The sequence below is a fragment of the Temnothorax nylanderi genome, unplaced genomic scaffold (genome assembly GCF_030848795.1).
Source record: "Temnothorax nylanderi isolate EJ_2023f unplaced genomic scaffold, tnyl_v1.0 TNYL_tig0069_pilon, whole genome shotgun sequence".
Taxonomy (NCBI): domain Eukaryota; kingdom Metazoa; phylum Arthropoda; class Insecta; order Hymenoptera; family Formicidae; genus Temnothorax; species Temnothorax nylanderi.
The window spans coordinates 751,594-769,594 of NW_027249131.1; the positions used below are offsets into that span (position 1 = coordinate 751,594).

General features: G+C 31.5%; 2 protein-coding genes and 1 long non-coding RNA gene across 3 annotated transcripts in view; 1 reads left to right on the forward strand and 2 right to left on the reverse strand.

Moving 5' to 3' along the window:
• LOC139773812 (uncharacterized) overlaps nucleotides 1-7,650 on the forward strand; it is a 69,273-nt gene extending 61,623 nt beyond the window's left edge. The window contains exon 3 of the long non-coding RNA XR_011718427.1: nucleotides 7,577-7,650. This is a non-coding gene — a long non-coding RNA (uncharacterized lncRNA). The remainder of the gene's footprint in view (nucleotides 1-7,576) is intronic.
• LOC139773784 (phospholipase B1, membrane-associated-like) lies at nucleotides 765-7,132 on the reverse strand (the record flags this gene model as incomplete). The annotated part of the gene is given in 6 exon segments (XM_071708501.1): nucleotides 765-2,319; nucleotides 2,639-2,817; nucleotides 4,005-4,103; nucleotides 4,105-4,283; nucleotides 4,598-4,774; nucleotides 6,917-7,132. Coding segments are annotated over 6 exon segments (1,032 nt in total), but the record flags the coding sequence as incomplete, so codon positions are not given.
• Nucleotides 7,125-17,928, reverse strand: LOC139773811 (phospholipase B1, membrane-associated-like). Its single transcript, XM_071708551.1, has 7 exons — nucleotides 17,380-17,928; nucleotides 14,414-14,515; nucleotides 11,488-11,699; nucleotides 10,001-10,177; nucleotides 9,386-9,684; nucleotides 8,958-9,136; nucleotides 7,125-8,491 (listed from the first exon to the last, which is right to left on the reverse strand). Exons 1-7 carry the CDS (start codon nucleotides 17,513-17,515, stop codon nucleotides 8,316-8,318), a joined length of 1,281 nt encoding a protein of 426 aa, XP_071564652.1. The 5' UTR covers nucleotides 17,516-17,928; the 3' UTR covers nucleotides 7,125-8,315.
• Nucleotides 17,929-18,001: the final 73 nt, after the last annotated feature.

Below are 18,001 nucleotides of genomic sequence, written 5' to 3' on the forward strand. Positions count from 1 at the left end.
GCATAAGTATTACAGAGTATTTTCTGCTTTAACCAAAAGCACAAACTGTTGTCTGCTTTAATTGTGATCCTTTAAATTTTTATCCAAAAACATTTTTCGAATATATTTGGGCCGTGCGTATTCACATTACTAATTACATCTTGAATTGCAAGCAAGGACTATATTATTAATTTGTTCTACTGAATATAATATATCAATCAGATACTATATATTGAAGTTGTAAATATTTATGCCTTACGCCCCCCCCCCTTCCACGAGAGAGAGATTTAGACTATTTAGAGTACTTGTATGGAATAAAATTTAAGATTGTAACTGATTGTGATTCTCTTCGACTCACTTTAAATAAGAAAGACCTCGTATCGCTCGTTGGGCATTAGAATTACAAAACTATATGATTACGAAATCGAACATCGTGCAGGAAATTGAATGTAACGTGTTGATGCTCTTAGCAGGGTCAAAGTAAAGATCCGGAGATAAAGACTTTACGTGAGAAACTTGAAAAGACGGAAGATACTTTATTTTGAAATATGGAATAAAATAATTTATCGGAAAAAAAGATTCCAGATTATTGTTTTATGTACCTGCATCTATGGAAAGCAATATTATTTATAAATATCATGATGAAATAGGGCATTACAGTGTATAGAAAACTGTCAGTAATATTATGCGTAGCTATTGGTTTCCAAACTTGAAAACAAAAGTAGAAAAGCACATTAAGAACTGTTTAAAGTGCATAGCCTTTACTTCTGTTAATGGACGAAAAGAAGGTTTCATGAATAGTTTATTCAAAAGGTAATATCCCATTTCATACGATAGATACATATTGATTTTGTAGGATCTATATCGATAAAAAATGTCTCTTATACTAAATATGTAAAACTATTTGCTGCAAAGACTACTTCGAGTAAAGAAGTTTTACGTTATTTAACGGAGCACAATTATAGCATTCCAAAAGTATTAATTTCTGATAGAGGTACTGCGTTTACGTCGCAAGTATTTCAAGATTTTCTAACGAAAAATAACGTAAAACATATATTAATAAAATTAATACCTAGCAACTAGTTCCCCACGAGCAAATGGACAAGTAGAACGAATCAATCGTATACTTGTACCCATATTTTAGCTAAATTAGTTGATCTCAAAAAAGGAAAATATTGGTTTCTCAAGCAGAATTCTATATTAATAACACAATTAACAAAAACACTGGCGAGATTCCAAGTAAATTATTATTCACACAGAGAGGCATAGTCTACGATGAAATAGCGAATTATTTAAAAGATACATATGATGACAACAATAGAAACTTAGAATTAATTAGATCCAAAGCAGCAGAGAAAATAATAGTAAGTCAAAAGCGTAATAAAACTCAAGTAAATAAGAGACGAAAAGAAGCACATCAATATCAGACAAGAGATTTAATCATGATTAAAAATTATGACTGTACTCCTGGAGCTTTAAAGAAGCTGATTCCCAAGTTTAAAGGACCATATGTAACAATAATAACAAAGGTGTCACGATATAATCGTCATAATGCGTCTGATGTTAAAGGCTTTCAAAAAAACGAATAAATCATATCAAGCAATCTGAGATCGTGGCGTAATAAAACAACTTAGATATTTAGTAATCAATTAAATAATTAATTATTAATTAATTACTAATTGATTTAAATCTAGTTTTAAAAAATATGTTTTGCGTTAATTACTAAATTTAATTCTACTTTTATACTTAAACAAAACTTTATAATAACTATTAAACACACTTTAAAAATCCGCACGGACTAAAGTCAGGTATGGCCAAAGCTGTACGTTCAGCTGTATTTAATATTGATAACGTTGCTAATGTAAACAACAAGAGAGCAACGTAGAGATGTAGAGAGCTTGTTTAAAAGCGCACGTACGATTTATTAGGTATTATAAACTTTATAATAAATATATTAGTTTGAAAGTTTGAACCCAGTTAAACAGTCTGTGTTTGAGTTTGCCCAACCCGGAAGACGCCTCTAATACAATGAATACATCATGGCATCTTGTCTACGCTTAAATAATTGACACTTAAATAACTGACTCTGTTTAAAGTTGTTTGCGACGTTGTAACTATGATTGATGACCTAATAACGCTATCGATACTGTCTCTTTTGTTAAGTGCCAATATTTCTCGTTCGAATCGCAGCGGCAGTTTCAGTAACACTTTGTTGCTTCGAATTTAACATGGTAGTCAGATAAGGCTTATCTTGCGTCGGGCAGCGAAATTTATTATTGCTCCATCTTGTCGATTTGGCACCTACCGGTTCAAATAAGTTGTTCCTTAAACTGTTTGCTACTGCAAAAATAGAAGATCCTGAATCATTTTCTGGATTATTTCTGAATAACTAAAGATAGTTTTAATACACATTTTAAAGTTAGCGTTTATTTACGTGTTTATTTTTACGTTCAGGTTTAAATATAAAAATAAAATATAAATATATAAAATATAAAATATAAAAATTTTAAATATAAAACTTTTAAACATATAAAACTACAAATAAAATGCGTTTTTAAATATAAAACTATAAATAAAATGCGTTTTAAATATGAAAGATTAGTTTCTTAATTATTTATAGTTAACAAATCTCATTTTAGGAAATTCTTAATAAACTTACAAAGAGCGTTGGTCTTTTGACTAACGTGAAGACAATCGCTACTTAAATATGTCATATCAGTATACCCATCTGAAGCAAGTGGAATTCTTAAATTCACCAGGATAGGCTGAGCTACGACTGTAAAGTCATCTCTTTGGAATTCTAGATAAGTAGCGATTTCCATATCTAGCTTCTGCCACCTAAAATATATTTCCAAATTTTTAATCAATCCGCAATTTGCTTTCAACGGTATAAGTGATACTTTCAATGAAACAAGTTAAAATTAATTTTTAATGTCGTACATTGCAAACACGTATTTTTCACTTAATGTCGTATCGGCTTATTTAAACACAGATAATAACTTTGCATTACCGAAAATAATTATATATTAACATTTAATAAATAATATAGGGTAGGTAGTCCAACAATGAACCATGTAAATTTCAGAGGCTTATATCTCTCAATTATTGAGTTGGAGATCTGTGTTTTTGCCTACGCAGGTCATGAATTTAGTTGGCTACTATCGTATAAGATGACTCATAAGTTATTTTTAAAGTTTAGCCACAATTTTGATTTTTTTAAAGCAATGTTAAATGGTTTATTGTTTATTGTATACAGGGGTGTATACACAATAAACCTAGCCATTTTTAACAATGAACCACATGTTTTATATTGTGAATTGTTAGTGTTATTTTAGTTTTACTATGTTTTAATATGTTTATTTAGGGAAGAGATAATTATAAGACATGATAAGTAAGGTTAGGATAGTATGAATTTAAATTAAAGCTAGCTTAATTATATGTTTATATTTTTATTATTTGAAGCTTACAATCAAAATTATTATTTTTATTCAGACTTTTTGTCACTTAGATTATTATTTATTGTAGCAATTAGTCAGTTTAATAAGACTTATAACACCAATAACTATAGTAAAGAACAAAATGGTTTATTGTAAACCATATAACATTTTTTACGATAATCTCCAAAAAATACGATAAAATAATGCAATAGAAAAAATTAAGTTGTTTACAGAATTATAAAGCCAAATATATACACACAAAACTATAGAACTATAGAATAATGAAAAAAAATGATAGATATAACAACAAAAACATGAAAAATACGTAAAACTTACGAAAAAAACTTAGTTTGTCAAAATTCACAAAATGTGGCCTTAAACGGCCGTCCTTCGTGTGATTTGCCGGCCGATTGGGGAGCCGAAGAGGAGTTCAAATGCGAGTCTTTGCATATAATGCAACAAGCACACTCTGGTAACGTCATATTTATGAAATATCGCAATGGTTCATAGTGTATACTACTGGTTCATTGTTGGACTACCTAACCTACTCTAGACTATTTTCCGTTTTATTTACGTTATTACGCTTACTGTCGTATAATGTCGTAATACATAGATCTAAAACGCCAAGATGTGAGACCAAACATGCAAGAACACAGGACTTTCGGTGCGAGGAAACAATTAAGCGATGGCCATAGCCTTTAAATGTGGTGGCGGAAGCAATGCCACGAAAGTTCGCGGTAAATTATCTCTTAACGTCCGCAAAGCTTGGAGTAGATCAGTTTTATGTCTTTCAAGAATTGACCAAGGCGATGGAATCCAACACATTTTACTGCAAAAGTCATTGCCTCCGATCATCAGAGAGATGAACTGCAAATCAAATTTTATTGTCATCGATATGTATGTTTAATAAATAAGAGTGCAGAATTTTTAACAGCAAAGCGAGATATTTTGTTGTAAATACAGCATATTAAAGAAAATCTCGGAAAACATTACAAAATTATGACAGACTATAAATAGTTCCGGCAATTTTTTATCGCAAGGAAAATCAGTTTAAAACTATAAGGGGTGATAATTAACTTAATTATTACATACAACAAAACATGCAGTTCACGTAATGACAATAGCTGTTCCTCGTTTCTTTCACTGTTTGCAACAAATTGAATTTGTCTAGTTCAACAAACCTTCCAATGTTTCTGCAGATCTATCCTTGGATCATTTTTAATTTTCTTGACTAACATATCAGCCATGTAAACCATATCCGCGGACATAGCTCCGCTTTCGGCAACATTCAATTGCGATGCCTTGTGAGTCGTCAAAGAGTCTCCCAATGCATATCCTATCAAATTGGGGTTGAATTCCTAACCCTTAGGAAAATTTACTTAAAAAAACTTAAAATAAACTAGAAAGTTTACCAAAGAAATTACTATTGATAAACTATTGATAAACTAGAAGTGATTTCGAACCAAACTTTAAGTATTTCTATAATATACTTTAAAGGTTACTTTAAGTTAACTCATGCAATTACTATTAATCACCCCAAAAAAAATATTCTGTCATTTAGTTGCTCCCGCTTGATTTTAGAGGATTTTCCTCTGAAATACGGTCTCAAGAAAATATTTTAAAATCTAGAGGAATATCCTCTAACCATGAGACACTAGACTTAAGATTACAGTCCTCTTAATACTAGAGGACACTGATTTCCGATATTCACCCGGAATAAAAAAAAATTATTTATTTCGAAATTTTATTACTATTTTATAACTAAATTTGTTTCTTAAGATGCAGTCTATGATTATAAATATTTTCTCGTATTTGAAAAACACACTTACCTTGGTGGGATTCGAACTCGGGACCTCTGGATCGTGAGCCAACTGCCTTTATACGTGGTAGACTACTTCTTAATTTGATGTAAGTGTTATATATAGTCTACATATGTCATAACCAGCGCAAATATATAATTTTCCAAAAATCATCTTAAGAAACAAATTCAGTTTAAAAAGAGTAATAAAATTTTGAATTGGATATATGATATAATATTTCTTAATGTCTCGTGTGGTGCAAGTATGGTGAAAAAGGGAACTTGTCTTTTTAAGTATACTGTTGAAACAACACGCATAAGTTAAAATCAGCTTTAAGTATTACCTTTATAAAAAGTAAAGTTAAAGTATATTTATAAGTATTACGTTTGTTAAAAGTAAATTTAAAGTATATTTGCGACTTGCTTATAAAGTTTTTATTGAGGTTAATAACTTAAAGAAAACTTTACGCTCGGCGGTCAGTATACTATTAGTCTACTATTATACTATTAGTATACTATTATTACGGCTAGTATACTTTATAATACTTTAAAATACTTTAAGTAACTTTAAAAAACTTTAAGTAAATTTTCCTAAGGGAATACAATGAAAATTTGTGGGTGACTAATTTGTACACGCGCACATTGTTAGATCAGCCTTTAGCGTTACATTACTTCCTTCTCTCCCTCTCAGGACGTACAACTTTTCTTATCTAACTTATTATTAGTGTCCGTCCCTACGTAAACTTTTCCAATTATTGTTCAAACTGTCACAAAATCGTGATTTTAATCATATAAACTTTCTAAGACTATTTGATATAATTAACTAAATTGTAAGAAAAAAAATAATTTTTGATTAGGTAAACATATTTATTAAAGTAAGGAAAAAATTATAAAGCAAGTAAAGAGGTCATAATTTTAAATACTGCTTAATGATGATTATGATAACGATCTCATTAACCGATATAACATCCTGAATTATATATGATAACATATTATATTATATTAATTACATTATATTATATTATATTATTATATAACTTTTTCGTTTGGCATTGCTTAATATTCTGGTATTTTATTTTACAAAGTAAGGTTGTTAGCATCACGCCCAACTACCTTAGGGGAATTTTACGAAATATAAAATTTGCATATGGGATAAGAGGGAATTCCCCTCAAAGCCCCCCTCCGCTAACTACAAATTCGCCGCTCTCGCATGAAGTCACGCGGTAGCTCTAATGGTGCAAAAAAATCTATTTTTCTTTTTTATTATATAATTATTATATAACAGCACTACAAACCCAAGTGCGCTCTTTTAGGTGAAACTCTTTTTACACATTTCTAACTGTTTTAAATCACGTCATTTAACACGATTAAAAGAACTAACTTTTAATGTAATACGATTAAAAGTATTAAATGACGTAATTTAACACATAAAGAAATATATAAAAAGAGCTTCAGTCTAATGTGTCATTTTTAGAGGTTTATGCGTGTAAAAATAACACACTTGGATTTGCAGTGTTAATGCAACGAGTATTAGACTTTACTATAGTTTTAAAGATTTTAATTAAATTTGATTGATTTAACTTAAATCTTAAATCTCTTAAATCTCATCAATATCTTAAATCTCCATTTCTCGTATTTGTCTTTGATGCTAAGATTTGTTCAATAATAAATGTTATAACGTTGTAAGATTTGATTGTCTTACTTTAATGATATTGGGAAGAGTTAGATATTGTCTCCACGTGCCTTGGCCTCCGCCAGTCGCGGTAACTCCTCTATTTTCTATGAGAATCTGGAACAGATTGTCTGCAAAGATTCCAGCTCCAGCCATAAGAGAATCGCCAATCGTGGCAATGACATCGATATCACCCGGTCTTAGTTTATGCACCGACTCTGGCACTTTTGACGATCGGCCACCTGAAATTTATTCTGTCGTGTAGCACTCCTCAATTACACGATGTTTCGCATTTCTTTTATCTTTTTTATAACAATTTAATTAATTGTACAACTTCGAATTGACTATTCTTTAATGAAAACGTCGACTTTCCTTACAGAAATTTAATATTGTAAGTGATTATTTTGCTAGTGATTAATTACTTATTTTGAGTATTAAATGCATTGTTCTTAATGCTTTTAATACTAAAAATAAGTAATTAATCACTAGCCAAATAACCACTTATTAAATTTCTCTAAGGGATATGCATTCTTATTAGTGAGTGAGATAAGATCACACTCTTTAGTTACATAAACCTTGTTCTGTAATAAAATTTTTATTTGTTATACATATAAGATTCTTGTTATTAATATATGTAATATTGAAAAATAAAAAATTGCAATGAAATAATTATGTGCGACGATTTTACAGGCGAAAGCGAGAACATCGATTTGCGTATCAGATGTAGCAAACCGCATAAGGAATCGTCGCTTAAGGAAGAACGCTTTTTATTTCTTATAAATTTAATTTTTGAAAATAGAGTCTCACATTAAATATGTGGATCCAAATATAAAATAAATTTGAAGTCCAAAATCACAAAGTTTTGGGTATAATAATTTTTTTTCAAAATTTTGTAAAAATTAGCACCGGTGTCTATAATCATTTTGAGAGAAATATTACTATGTAAATCGTGAAAGTTTATAACTTATGTTTCACTGATGCAACAGATTTATTTTTAAACCTGCGAGACAAACGACGATTACATAGCCATCGTCCATATAACGTTCGCTACCGCCAATTGTTTTCCAACAATCTGATATATGCATATCGCTTCTAAAGGTCTTAGTGGGCACATCGGCAGATCGAGTTAACAGTTTTTATTCTTCTTTGAACAAATCAATCTTCAGAATGTAAACAACAAGAGAGTAACGTAGAGATGTAGAGAGTTTGTTTGAAAGTGCACGTACGATTTAAGTATTAAAATGTATAATAAATATATTAGTTTGAACCCAGTTAAACTGTCTCTGTGCTTCAGTTTGCCCAACCCGAAAGACGTCTCTTACAATGAATACATCATGCCATCTTGTCTACGCTTAAATAATTGGCACTGCGACTCTGTTTAAAGTTGTTTGCGACATAATAACGCTATCGATACTGTCTCCGCCTTTTGTTAAGTGCCAATATTTCTCGTTCGAATCGCAGTTTCAGTAACACTTTGTTGCTTCGAATTTAACATTGTAGTCAAATAAGGCCTCTCCGGCGTCGGGCAGTGAAATTTATTATTGCTCCATCTCGTTGATTTGGCACCTACCGGTTCCAATAAGTTGTTCCATAAACTGTTTGCAACTACAAAAAAATAGAAGATCTTGAATCATTTTCTAGATCATTTCTGAACAACTAAAAATAGTTTTAATACACATTTTAAAGTTAGTTTACTTCCACTTGACTGAAACATATTTGAACACTTTTATCAGATTTACACAACTTTTTTTATACTAATTAAAAATTTATGCTAATATAGGAACTCGATGCTATAATATAACTGTTAGAATTAGGTAATCTAAATTTCGTAGACTGATCAAACTGGTCAAACTGGTTAACATTTGGAAAATATGCTGATGATTATTGCATGCACTAAATATAAAAATAAAATATAAAAATAAAATATAAATATAAAATATAAAATATAAAAATTTATAATATGAAGTTTTTAAATATAAAACTATAAATAAAATACGTTTTACATATAAAAGAGCAGTTTTTTAATTATTAGTTAACAAATTTCTTCTTAGGAAATTCTTAATAAACTTACAAAGGGCGTTGGTCTTTTGACTAACGTGAAGACAATCGCTACTTAAATATGTCGTATCGGTATACCCATCTGAAGCAAGTGGAATACTGAAATTCACCAGGATAGGCTGAACTACAACTGTAAAGTCATCTCTTTGGAATTCTGGATAAGTTGCGATTTCCATATCTAACTTCTGCCATCTAAAATATATTTTCAAATTTTTAATCAATCCGCAATTTGCTTTCAACGGTATAAGTGATACTTTCAATGAAACAAGTTAAAATTAATTTTTAATGTCGCACATTGCAAACACGTATTTTTTACTTAATGTCGTATCGGATTATTTAAACACAGATAACTTTGCATTACCGAAAATAATTATATATTAACATTTAATAAATAATATACTCTAGATTATTTTCCGTTTCATTTTACGTTATTACGCTTACTGTCGCATAATGTCGTAATACATAGATCTAAAACGCTGAAATGTGAGACTAAACATGCAAGAACACAGGATTCTCGGTGCGAGGAAACAATTAAGCGATGGTCTTCCTTCACGTATCTCAACCATAGCCTTTAAATGTGGTGGTGGAAGCAATGCCACGAAGGTTCGCGGCAAATTATCTTTTAACGTCCGCAAAGCTTGGAGTAGATCAGTTTTATGTATTTCAAGAACTGACCAAGGCGATGGAATCCAACACATTTCAGTGCAAAAGTCATTGCATCCGATCATCAGAGAGATGAACTGCAAATCAAATTTTATTGCCATCGATATGTATGTTTAATAAATAAGAGTGCAGAATTTTTAACAGCGAAGCGAGATATTTTGTTGTAAATACAGCATATTAATGAAAATCTCGGAAATAATTAAAAAATTATAACAAATGATAAGTAGTTCCGTCAAATTTTTATCGCAAGGAAAATCAGTTTAAAACTATAAGGGGGGATAATTATAACTTAATTATTACATATAATAAAACATGCAGTTCACGTAATGACATTTGCTGCCCATCGTTTCTCTCGCTGTTTGCAACAAATTGAATTTGTCTAGTTCAACAAACCTTCCAATGTTTCTGCAGATCTATCCTTGGATCATTTTTAATTTTCTTGACTAACACATCCGCCATGTAAACCATATCCGCGGACATAGCTCCGCTTTCGGCAACATTCAATTGCGATGCCTTGTGAGTCGTCAAAGAGTCTCCCAATGCATATCCTATCAAATTGAGGTTGAATTCCTAATACAATGAAAATTTGTGGGTGACTATAATTTGTACACGCGCACATTGTTAGATCCTTTAGCGTTACATTACTCCCCTCTCTCCCTCTCAGGACGTACAACTTTTCTTATCTAACTTATGGTTAGTGTCCGTCCCTACGTAAACTTTTCTAATTATTGTTCAATCTGTCACAAAATCGTGATTTTAATCATATAAACTTTCTAAGGTTATTTGATATAAACTAAATTAAAAGAAAAGAAACAATTTTTGATTAGATAGACATATTTATTAAAGTAAGAAAAAAATTAGAAAGCAAGTAAAGAGGTCATAATCTTAAATATTGCTTAATGATGATTATGATAACGATCTCACCAACCGATATAACACATCCTGAATTATATAATATATTATATTATATTATATTGATTATATTATATTATATTGATTATATTATATTATATTACATTAATTATATTCTAAATAAAAAATAATAATCACCAAGTAAGGCTCGAAACGTTAACGTTTGTATATTTTTATTGAAATTATTAAATATATTTTCAACTTCCTTTAATTGCTCGAAAATTGGCCGTTTTTAAATTATTTAATTATATTATATTATATTATATTACATTATTATATAACTTTTATTATTATATAACTTTTTCGCTCGGCATTGCTTAATATCCTGGTATTTTATTTTACAAAGTAAAGTTGTTAGCATCACGCCCAACTACCTTAGGGGAATTTTACGAAATATAAAATTTGCACATGAAATAAGAGGGAATTCCCCTAAAAGTCCCCCTCCGCTAACTACAAATTCGCCGCTCTCGCATGAAGACACGCGATAGCTCTAATGGTGCAAAAAGAAGTCTATATATATATTTTTTTCTCTTTGTATTATATAATTATTATATAACAGCACTACAAATCCAAATGCGTTATTTTAGGTAAAGCTCTTTTTACACATTTCTAACTGTTTTAAATCACGTCATTTTAACACGATTAAACGAACTAACTTTTAATGTAATACGATTAAAATATTAAATGACGTAATTTAACACATAAAGAAATATGTAAAAAGAGCTTCAGTCTAATGTGTTATTTTTAGATGTTTATGCTTGTAAAAATAACACACTTGGATTTGCAGTGTTAATGCAACGAGTATTAAACTTTACTATAGTTTTAAAGATTTTAATTAAATTTGATTGATTTAACTGCCATGGTTGGCCGCCATCAATATCTTAAATCTCCATTTCTCGTATTTGTCTTTGATGCTAAGATTTGTTCAATAATAAACGTTATAACGTTGTAAGATTTGATTGTCTTACTTTAATGATATTGGGAAGAGTTAGATATTGTCTCCACGTTCCTTGGCCTCCGCCAGCCGCGGTAACTCCTCTATTTTCTACGGCAACTTGGAGCAGACTGCCTGCAAAGATCCCAGCTCCAGCCGTAAGAGAATCGCCCATCGCGGCAATGACATCGATATCACCCGGTCTTAGTTTATGCACCGACTCTGGAACTTTTGACGATCGACCACCTGAAATTTATTGTCAGTCGTGTAGCACTCTTCAAGTACACGATGTTTCGCATTTCTATTATCCTTTTAATAACAATTTAATTAATTTAATTAATAGTACAACTTCGAATCGACTATTCTTCAATGAAAACATCGACTTCCCTTACAAAAATTTAATACTGTAAGTGATTATTTTGCTAGTGATTAATTATTTATTTTGAGTATTAAGAGCACTGTTTTTATTGCTTTTAATACTAAAAATAAGTAATTAATCACTAGCCACTTATTAAATTTCTCAAGTATTAAATTTCTGTAAGGGATATGCGTTCTTATTACTGACTGAGATAAAATTACACTCTTTAGTTACATAAACCTTGTTCTGTAATAAAATTTTTATTTGTTATACATATAAGATTCTTGTTATTAATAATGTAATGTTGAAAAATAAAAAATTGCAATGAAATAATTATGTGCGACGATTTTGCTAAGAGAAAAATCCAAGTTAGCCAAAAATGAAACGTAGACATAAAAAATATTGAACTAGGAATAAAATGCCTTACTTTAAGAAAAAATATATTGACATGTAAAGAAGCTTCACAGTTTTTAATAACTGTATTTTTAACGCAGATGTATAGTATTAATTATAAAGAGACAAGACAATTATGACCAGAGGAACAATTATTTATCGATAAGGAAATAGGAAATAATAATAGATTTTCTACCTGTCACATTACAAGGGAACGGAACATTGTCGGGAATAATTTCTTGCGTTTTATTTGCGTTTCTTGCTGCTTGCAGATACCTTTCCTCCATTCCTGTCTTACCTGCAAGAAGTTGTACGTTACAATTTACAGAGAAATTAGTACCTACATATACGGTCATACGGCGATAAATTTTGTTCTTAAGAAAAATATGGATTTAGTTTATAATTAAAATACAAAGCAATATGGAATTTATACTTGTTTTATTGAATTAATTTTTTTTTTTTTTTTTTTATTTAGGATAATGATTCCCTTCTCGGGATACATGTTATGTATTTTGCTTAATCATATTTTACATCTCCTATATTACTATGTTACTTTCTACGCTCCTTTATTGTCTCTTCAGTTTTTCCCTCTCTTTCCTTTTATTGCACAGCTTCAGCATCCATTCTATTCCTTTCCCATCTTCTGCCATTATAAATTCTTCGCTCGGATTGGCTATTCCTGATTCCGGGCATTCCCTTAGTATATGGTTCCAGGATTCCTCTCTTTCTTCACACAGCCTGCACATTTTCTTGTTTTCCTCCTCCCAGTGTCTATTACCTTTCCATTCGTTTCCGCATCTGAATCTTGCGATTGTTTTCATCTTTATGCCTTTTCCTTTGCACTCCAAGTATTTCGCTCTTTCACTTGTTTTCCACCTGTTGTATTCTTTCGTTGATTTCGATCCCTCCATCTTCTTTCTTCTCTCTTCCAATTTCTTCTCTTTGTAGTTGGTTGTCCATTCTTCTGTCGTGTTTTTTCCCTGTTCCTCTCTTGCCTCTCTTGTCCACTGGTTTAATCCGCCCTCCTCGTGAAACTTCTGCATCCGGCCGCCCCATTGTGTCTTCTCCCATTCTATATTGCTAATTTCTCTTCTGCATTCTCTCAGTATTTCGTTGTCAGTCATTTCTTTTACTTTTTCCTGGTATTTTAGAGCTCTTCCTCCAGCTTCTATACTGATTTGTTCTATCTTTGTTTCTTCTCTGACTATATAGCCTGGCGTGCATCTGTCTAAACCTAATATCCATCTTATGTATCTTTCTTGAAGTGCCTCTATCTCCTTCCATTCTTTCCATCCCCATATTTCTACTCCGTATAAGAGTATGCTTTTGACCATGACATTAAACATCATCATTCTCCTGTCAAAGTCTCCTCCAAATTTCCTTTCACCTATTCCCCAAATCTGTGCCATGGCTGCTGCTGCTTTTCTTACTATATCTTTTATGTGTGCTTCATCGGTGTTGCATTTCTTAAATGTGAACCCCAGATATTTGAACTCCTTGACTTCTTCTATCCTGTTGTCCTTCCATAAGAGAATCGCCCAACGCGGCAATGACATCGATATCACCCGGTCTTAGTTTATGCACCGACTCTGGCACTTTTGACGATCGGCCACCTGAAATTTATTCAGTCGTGTAGCACTCCTCAATTACACAATGTTTCGCATTTCTATTATCTTTTTTATAACAATTTAATTAATTGTACAACTTTGAATCGACTATTCTTCAATGAAAACGTCGACATATGCGTTCTTATTAGCGACTGAGATAAAATCACACTCTTTAGTTACATAAACCTTGATGGTCTGTAATAAAATTTTAATTTGTTATATAAGATATTGTTCTTAATCTTGTTATTAATCTAAAGATCTTGTTGTTGATATATGTAATATCTCTAAAAGATTTTGTTATTAATATATGTAATATTGAAAAATAAAAAAATTGCAATGAAATAACGATGTGTAACGATTTTGCTTTAAAAAATTTAAGTTAGGCAAAGATATGAAACGTAGACATTAAAAATATTGAACTAGGAATAAAATGCCTCACTTTAAGAAAAACTATATTGACATGTAAAGAAGCTTTACATTTTTAATAACTGTATTTTTATATGCAGATGTATAGTATTAATTATAAAGAGATAAAACAATTATGATCAGAGGAACAATTATTGTTAAGGAAATAAGAAATGATAATAGAGTTCTTTTTCTACCTGTCACATTACAAGGGAACGGAACATTGTCGGGAATTATTTTTTGCATTTTGTTTGCGTTTCTTGCTGCTTGCAGATACTTTTCCTCCATTCCTGTCCTACCTGCAAGATTAACAAGTTATAAGTTACAATTTACAGAGAAATTAGTACCTCTATATACATATAGAGACATACGGTCATATACGGTTATAAATTTTGTTCTTAAAAGAAATGGATTTAGTTTATAATTAAAATACAAAGCAATATGATACTTGTTTTATTGAATTAATTAATTACAATAAAAGAATAATCATAACTATTAAAAATGTTCATGTTTTACTTTTACAAATTTTTTCAAATGATCGGGCTTTAAGGGGGCTTTCTACTTCTATTTTGGTGAAAAATTCGATTTTCTAAAAACATTATTTTCGTGAACTATATATATGTAGAATTAGTGTACAAACACTTTTCGTTTTTCGATCTGGTTGACACGATTTTGGAGAAACTATTTAACCGATTGGGCTGAAATTTACAGGGATTGTTCAGCACATATGTAGTTTCAGCCCGTACTAGAATCATAATTTTTTAATTATTTTTAACCCTTTTTTAAAACAATTTTAGTTGCAAAAAAAGGGTCGAGATATTCAAAAGTCCGCCATTTTGTTTCTTTTTACCCAAAATGTTTAATTCTAGTACCGGCTATAGCCACTTACTTATATTTTAATATCCCGTTTGAATTTTTTGTTTCAGACGTTTCTAACTCGAGATATCATGTCAACCAGATTTCTATGGGGTACCCTTACAGTTGCCATTTTGTCGCCATAAATAAGAAAAACAAAAAAAATTTTTTTTTATGTACTTCAATATATGTGAGAAAATATATAAAAGTTTCGAGATATTTCAATACATTTCACTATAAAAAAAAAATTCTTGAAAATATGTGCAATAGAAGTAGAAAGCCCCCTTAAACGCTCACAGCATGTAGAACCTTGACGTTGTTATCTTTACCAGAATAGCCCTATTTTTTAATGATAATAAAATTATCGTTATCGTTTTAGTGTCCTTGTGCAGCTTTTTTATGTATATAGGTATGTATATAATATACCTGCTCAACGACAATATAAGGACACTTGTAGTTAATAGATCGGCCTTCAATACCTCGATATGAGATTTAAGGTAGTTCTGTCGGTACACGTATCAACTAAAAGTTTCGTCTCCAGTAGATAGGGAGATTCAACACTTATTTCAATCCTACCGGAGCGACACTTTTGACTGAATCTGTATAGTCCGAACCTGCTCACATAGAAACAGCTCCTGTATGAATACACCACTTCACTTACGAAACGGCGCGTTAATCGTGGCAACATCGCAGTTCTATCCCTTTCGAATAATGTCAGATCGATTGCGTTTGAAAGGTCGGTTTATCAAGAAAAAAAGTCTTGACAAACGAAAAAAAGCCGTTGCATAAAAAGTAATGTGCATAGCAAATGCTGCTAAATGTAAACAGGTGCCACATAACCTCACTGAGAAATCACAAACATTTCAATTTGAAGGCAGACGTATTATTTATTCTTTGCAAAGTGATATCTTTGAAACTAAACGGTGAAAAAGTTAATTTTTTTTTAGAATAATTCCACACTCATGTTTTATACCACATCATGTAATGAAATAATATGATTATGATACTACGGATAGTATATAGCATACTATAGGTTGTGATAATAAGATTGTAATAGTAGGATTATGATAATATGTGTAATTATTATTTTGATAATTAAATTATGATATTTATAAAGAAAAAGTACGAAGGTCGTTCAAGTCAAACCGGGACTTTTAGTTGCACATGATATAAAACGAATGCGATCGCGAAGAATTTTTTTATAGTGGTAAATGGCAAGTGTTTATCATCGGTATGTGGCGCAGTTCTCTCGAGTCAATTGATAATCAGTTATGCAAAATGACATTTACAGAAGACTTCAAGCACAGTACGATGATGAGACAATTAGCCGCAATAAAGCATTTGAATGGTGCAAACAATTTAAAGATGGCTGTACATCATACTGCTTATCGCACTACTTGCACATTATTGGAACTTGGCTGGAAGATATTGCCTTATCCTCCCTAAGCCTTGCGTCCAAGATCTCGGAGCGCTTTCTAGCATCGTGGACACAAGGCTTCACGGTCCAGACCTCGCTCTGAACGATTTTCATCTTTTCGGACCTTAAAAGAACATCTTGGGAGGTCAGTATTTTAGAACTGACGACGAAGTAAAACACGCTGTCCGATCCTGGCTCCGGCGTACAGACAAATCTTTTTGTGTTACTGGTATCCAGGCGTTAGTGAAACGCTGGGGCAAGTGCATAAATGTAACAGAAGACTATTGTCCAAATATCGAAAAATAAATATAGTTTTCATTTCTATATAAATGCGTTCTGTTTGTGTTATTTATCGTACCCTTAAAAGTCCCGTTTGACTTGAACGACCCTTGTATATAGTATATATGTGCGTATACATATACGCGCGTATACATATGGCCCGTCTAGGATTTTCATGAAAATTTCGATTTTCAGTTTTCGGTTTCGGTTTTGGCCAAAATTGACACATGACCGAATATTCGTTTTCGGTTTCGGTCGAAATTAAAAAAGATTGTTTCGGTCGGACTCTAGTGGATATGTCTCTTTAATTAAAAGTATTATATTTTAGTTATGACTATTTTTATATTGTAATTAGTAAAATTCAATAAAGTACACATCTCATATACTGCTCTATATTTTAGTTATAAAAGAAATCTATTTTTGGGCGATCTCGAATATATGGCACGGCTATGTAATTTGACATTCTGATTTCAACTGCATTTTATATCAAAAGAGGAATTTGAAAATTTCAGTATTGTAATAAAATAACAGTCGTGCGACTAGCGAAAAAAATGTAAATTCTTGCAATTTGTACGGTGGCATGAATAACATATTACTGGTTAACATACGTACCGAAAGCATTGAAAGTCCATTCTCGAAAGGCACGGAGGAACATGATCTTAAAGGGCGTATCAAGAGCGGTCTTTCTATTCGATGCCAATACGGATATATGCAACAAGGCGCAGTAGAACTGCCACCACTTCAACATTGTTCTACGGGATGCGGAACCGACGATGAGCCAAAATTTAAAGTCGCTTCGCTTTGACGGCGCCGCGTTCACGCCCGAACTGTGAAACTTGATGTTTTGCAGCAGAAGCGTGTTGCACCGTCCGAGATCGAGGTATCCAATGGCCCATCGTCGAACCTGCAAAACAAGCTCGGATGCAGTCGGAAAATAACCGAGACCTTGATCGCGCCGTCTGACAATCGGGAACAAGGCTACTTTGTTTTACGCAAGGAACCTTGAATAATTCGAGATTTCCAAATACTAGAAGTTAATAAACTGAAGACTATTTTTCGATGTCCTCATAGATGATGTTGTGGTCATTAGAAAACAGTTTTTCAAGATTGAGGAATAATTTGATAGTCATATGATAGTCGGTATCAGAATAATCAATTAGCGTATATTTTACACAAAACGCGGATGAACAAAAAAAATTGCCATTATAATAAAAATAGTGTACAAATTAGAAAT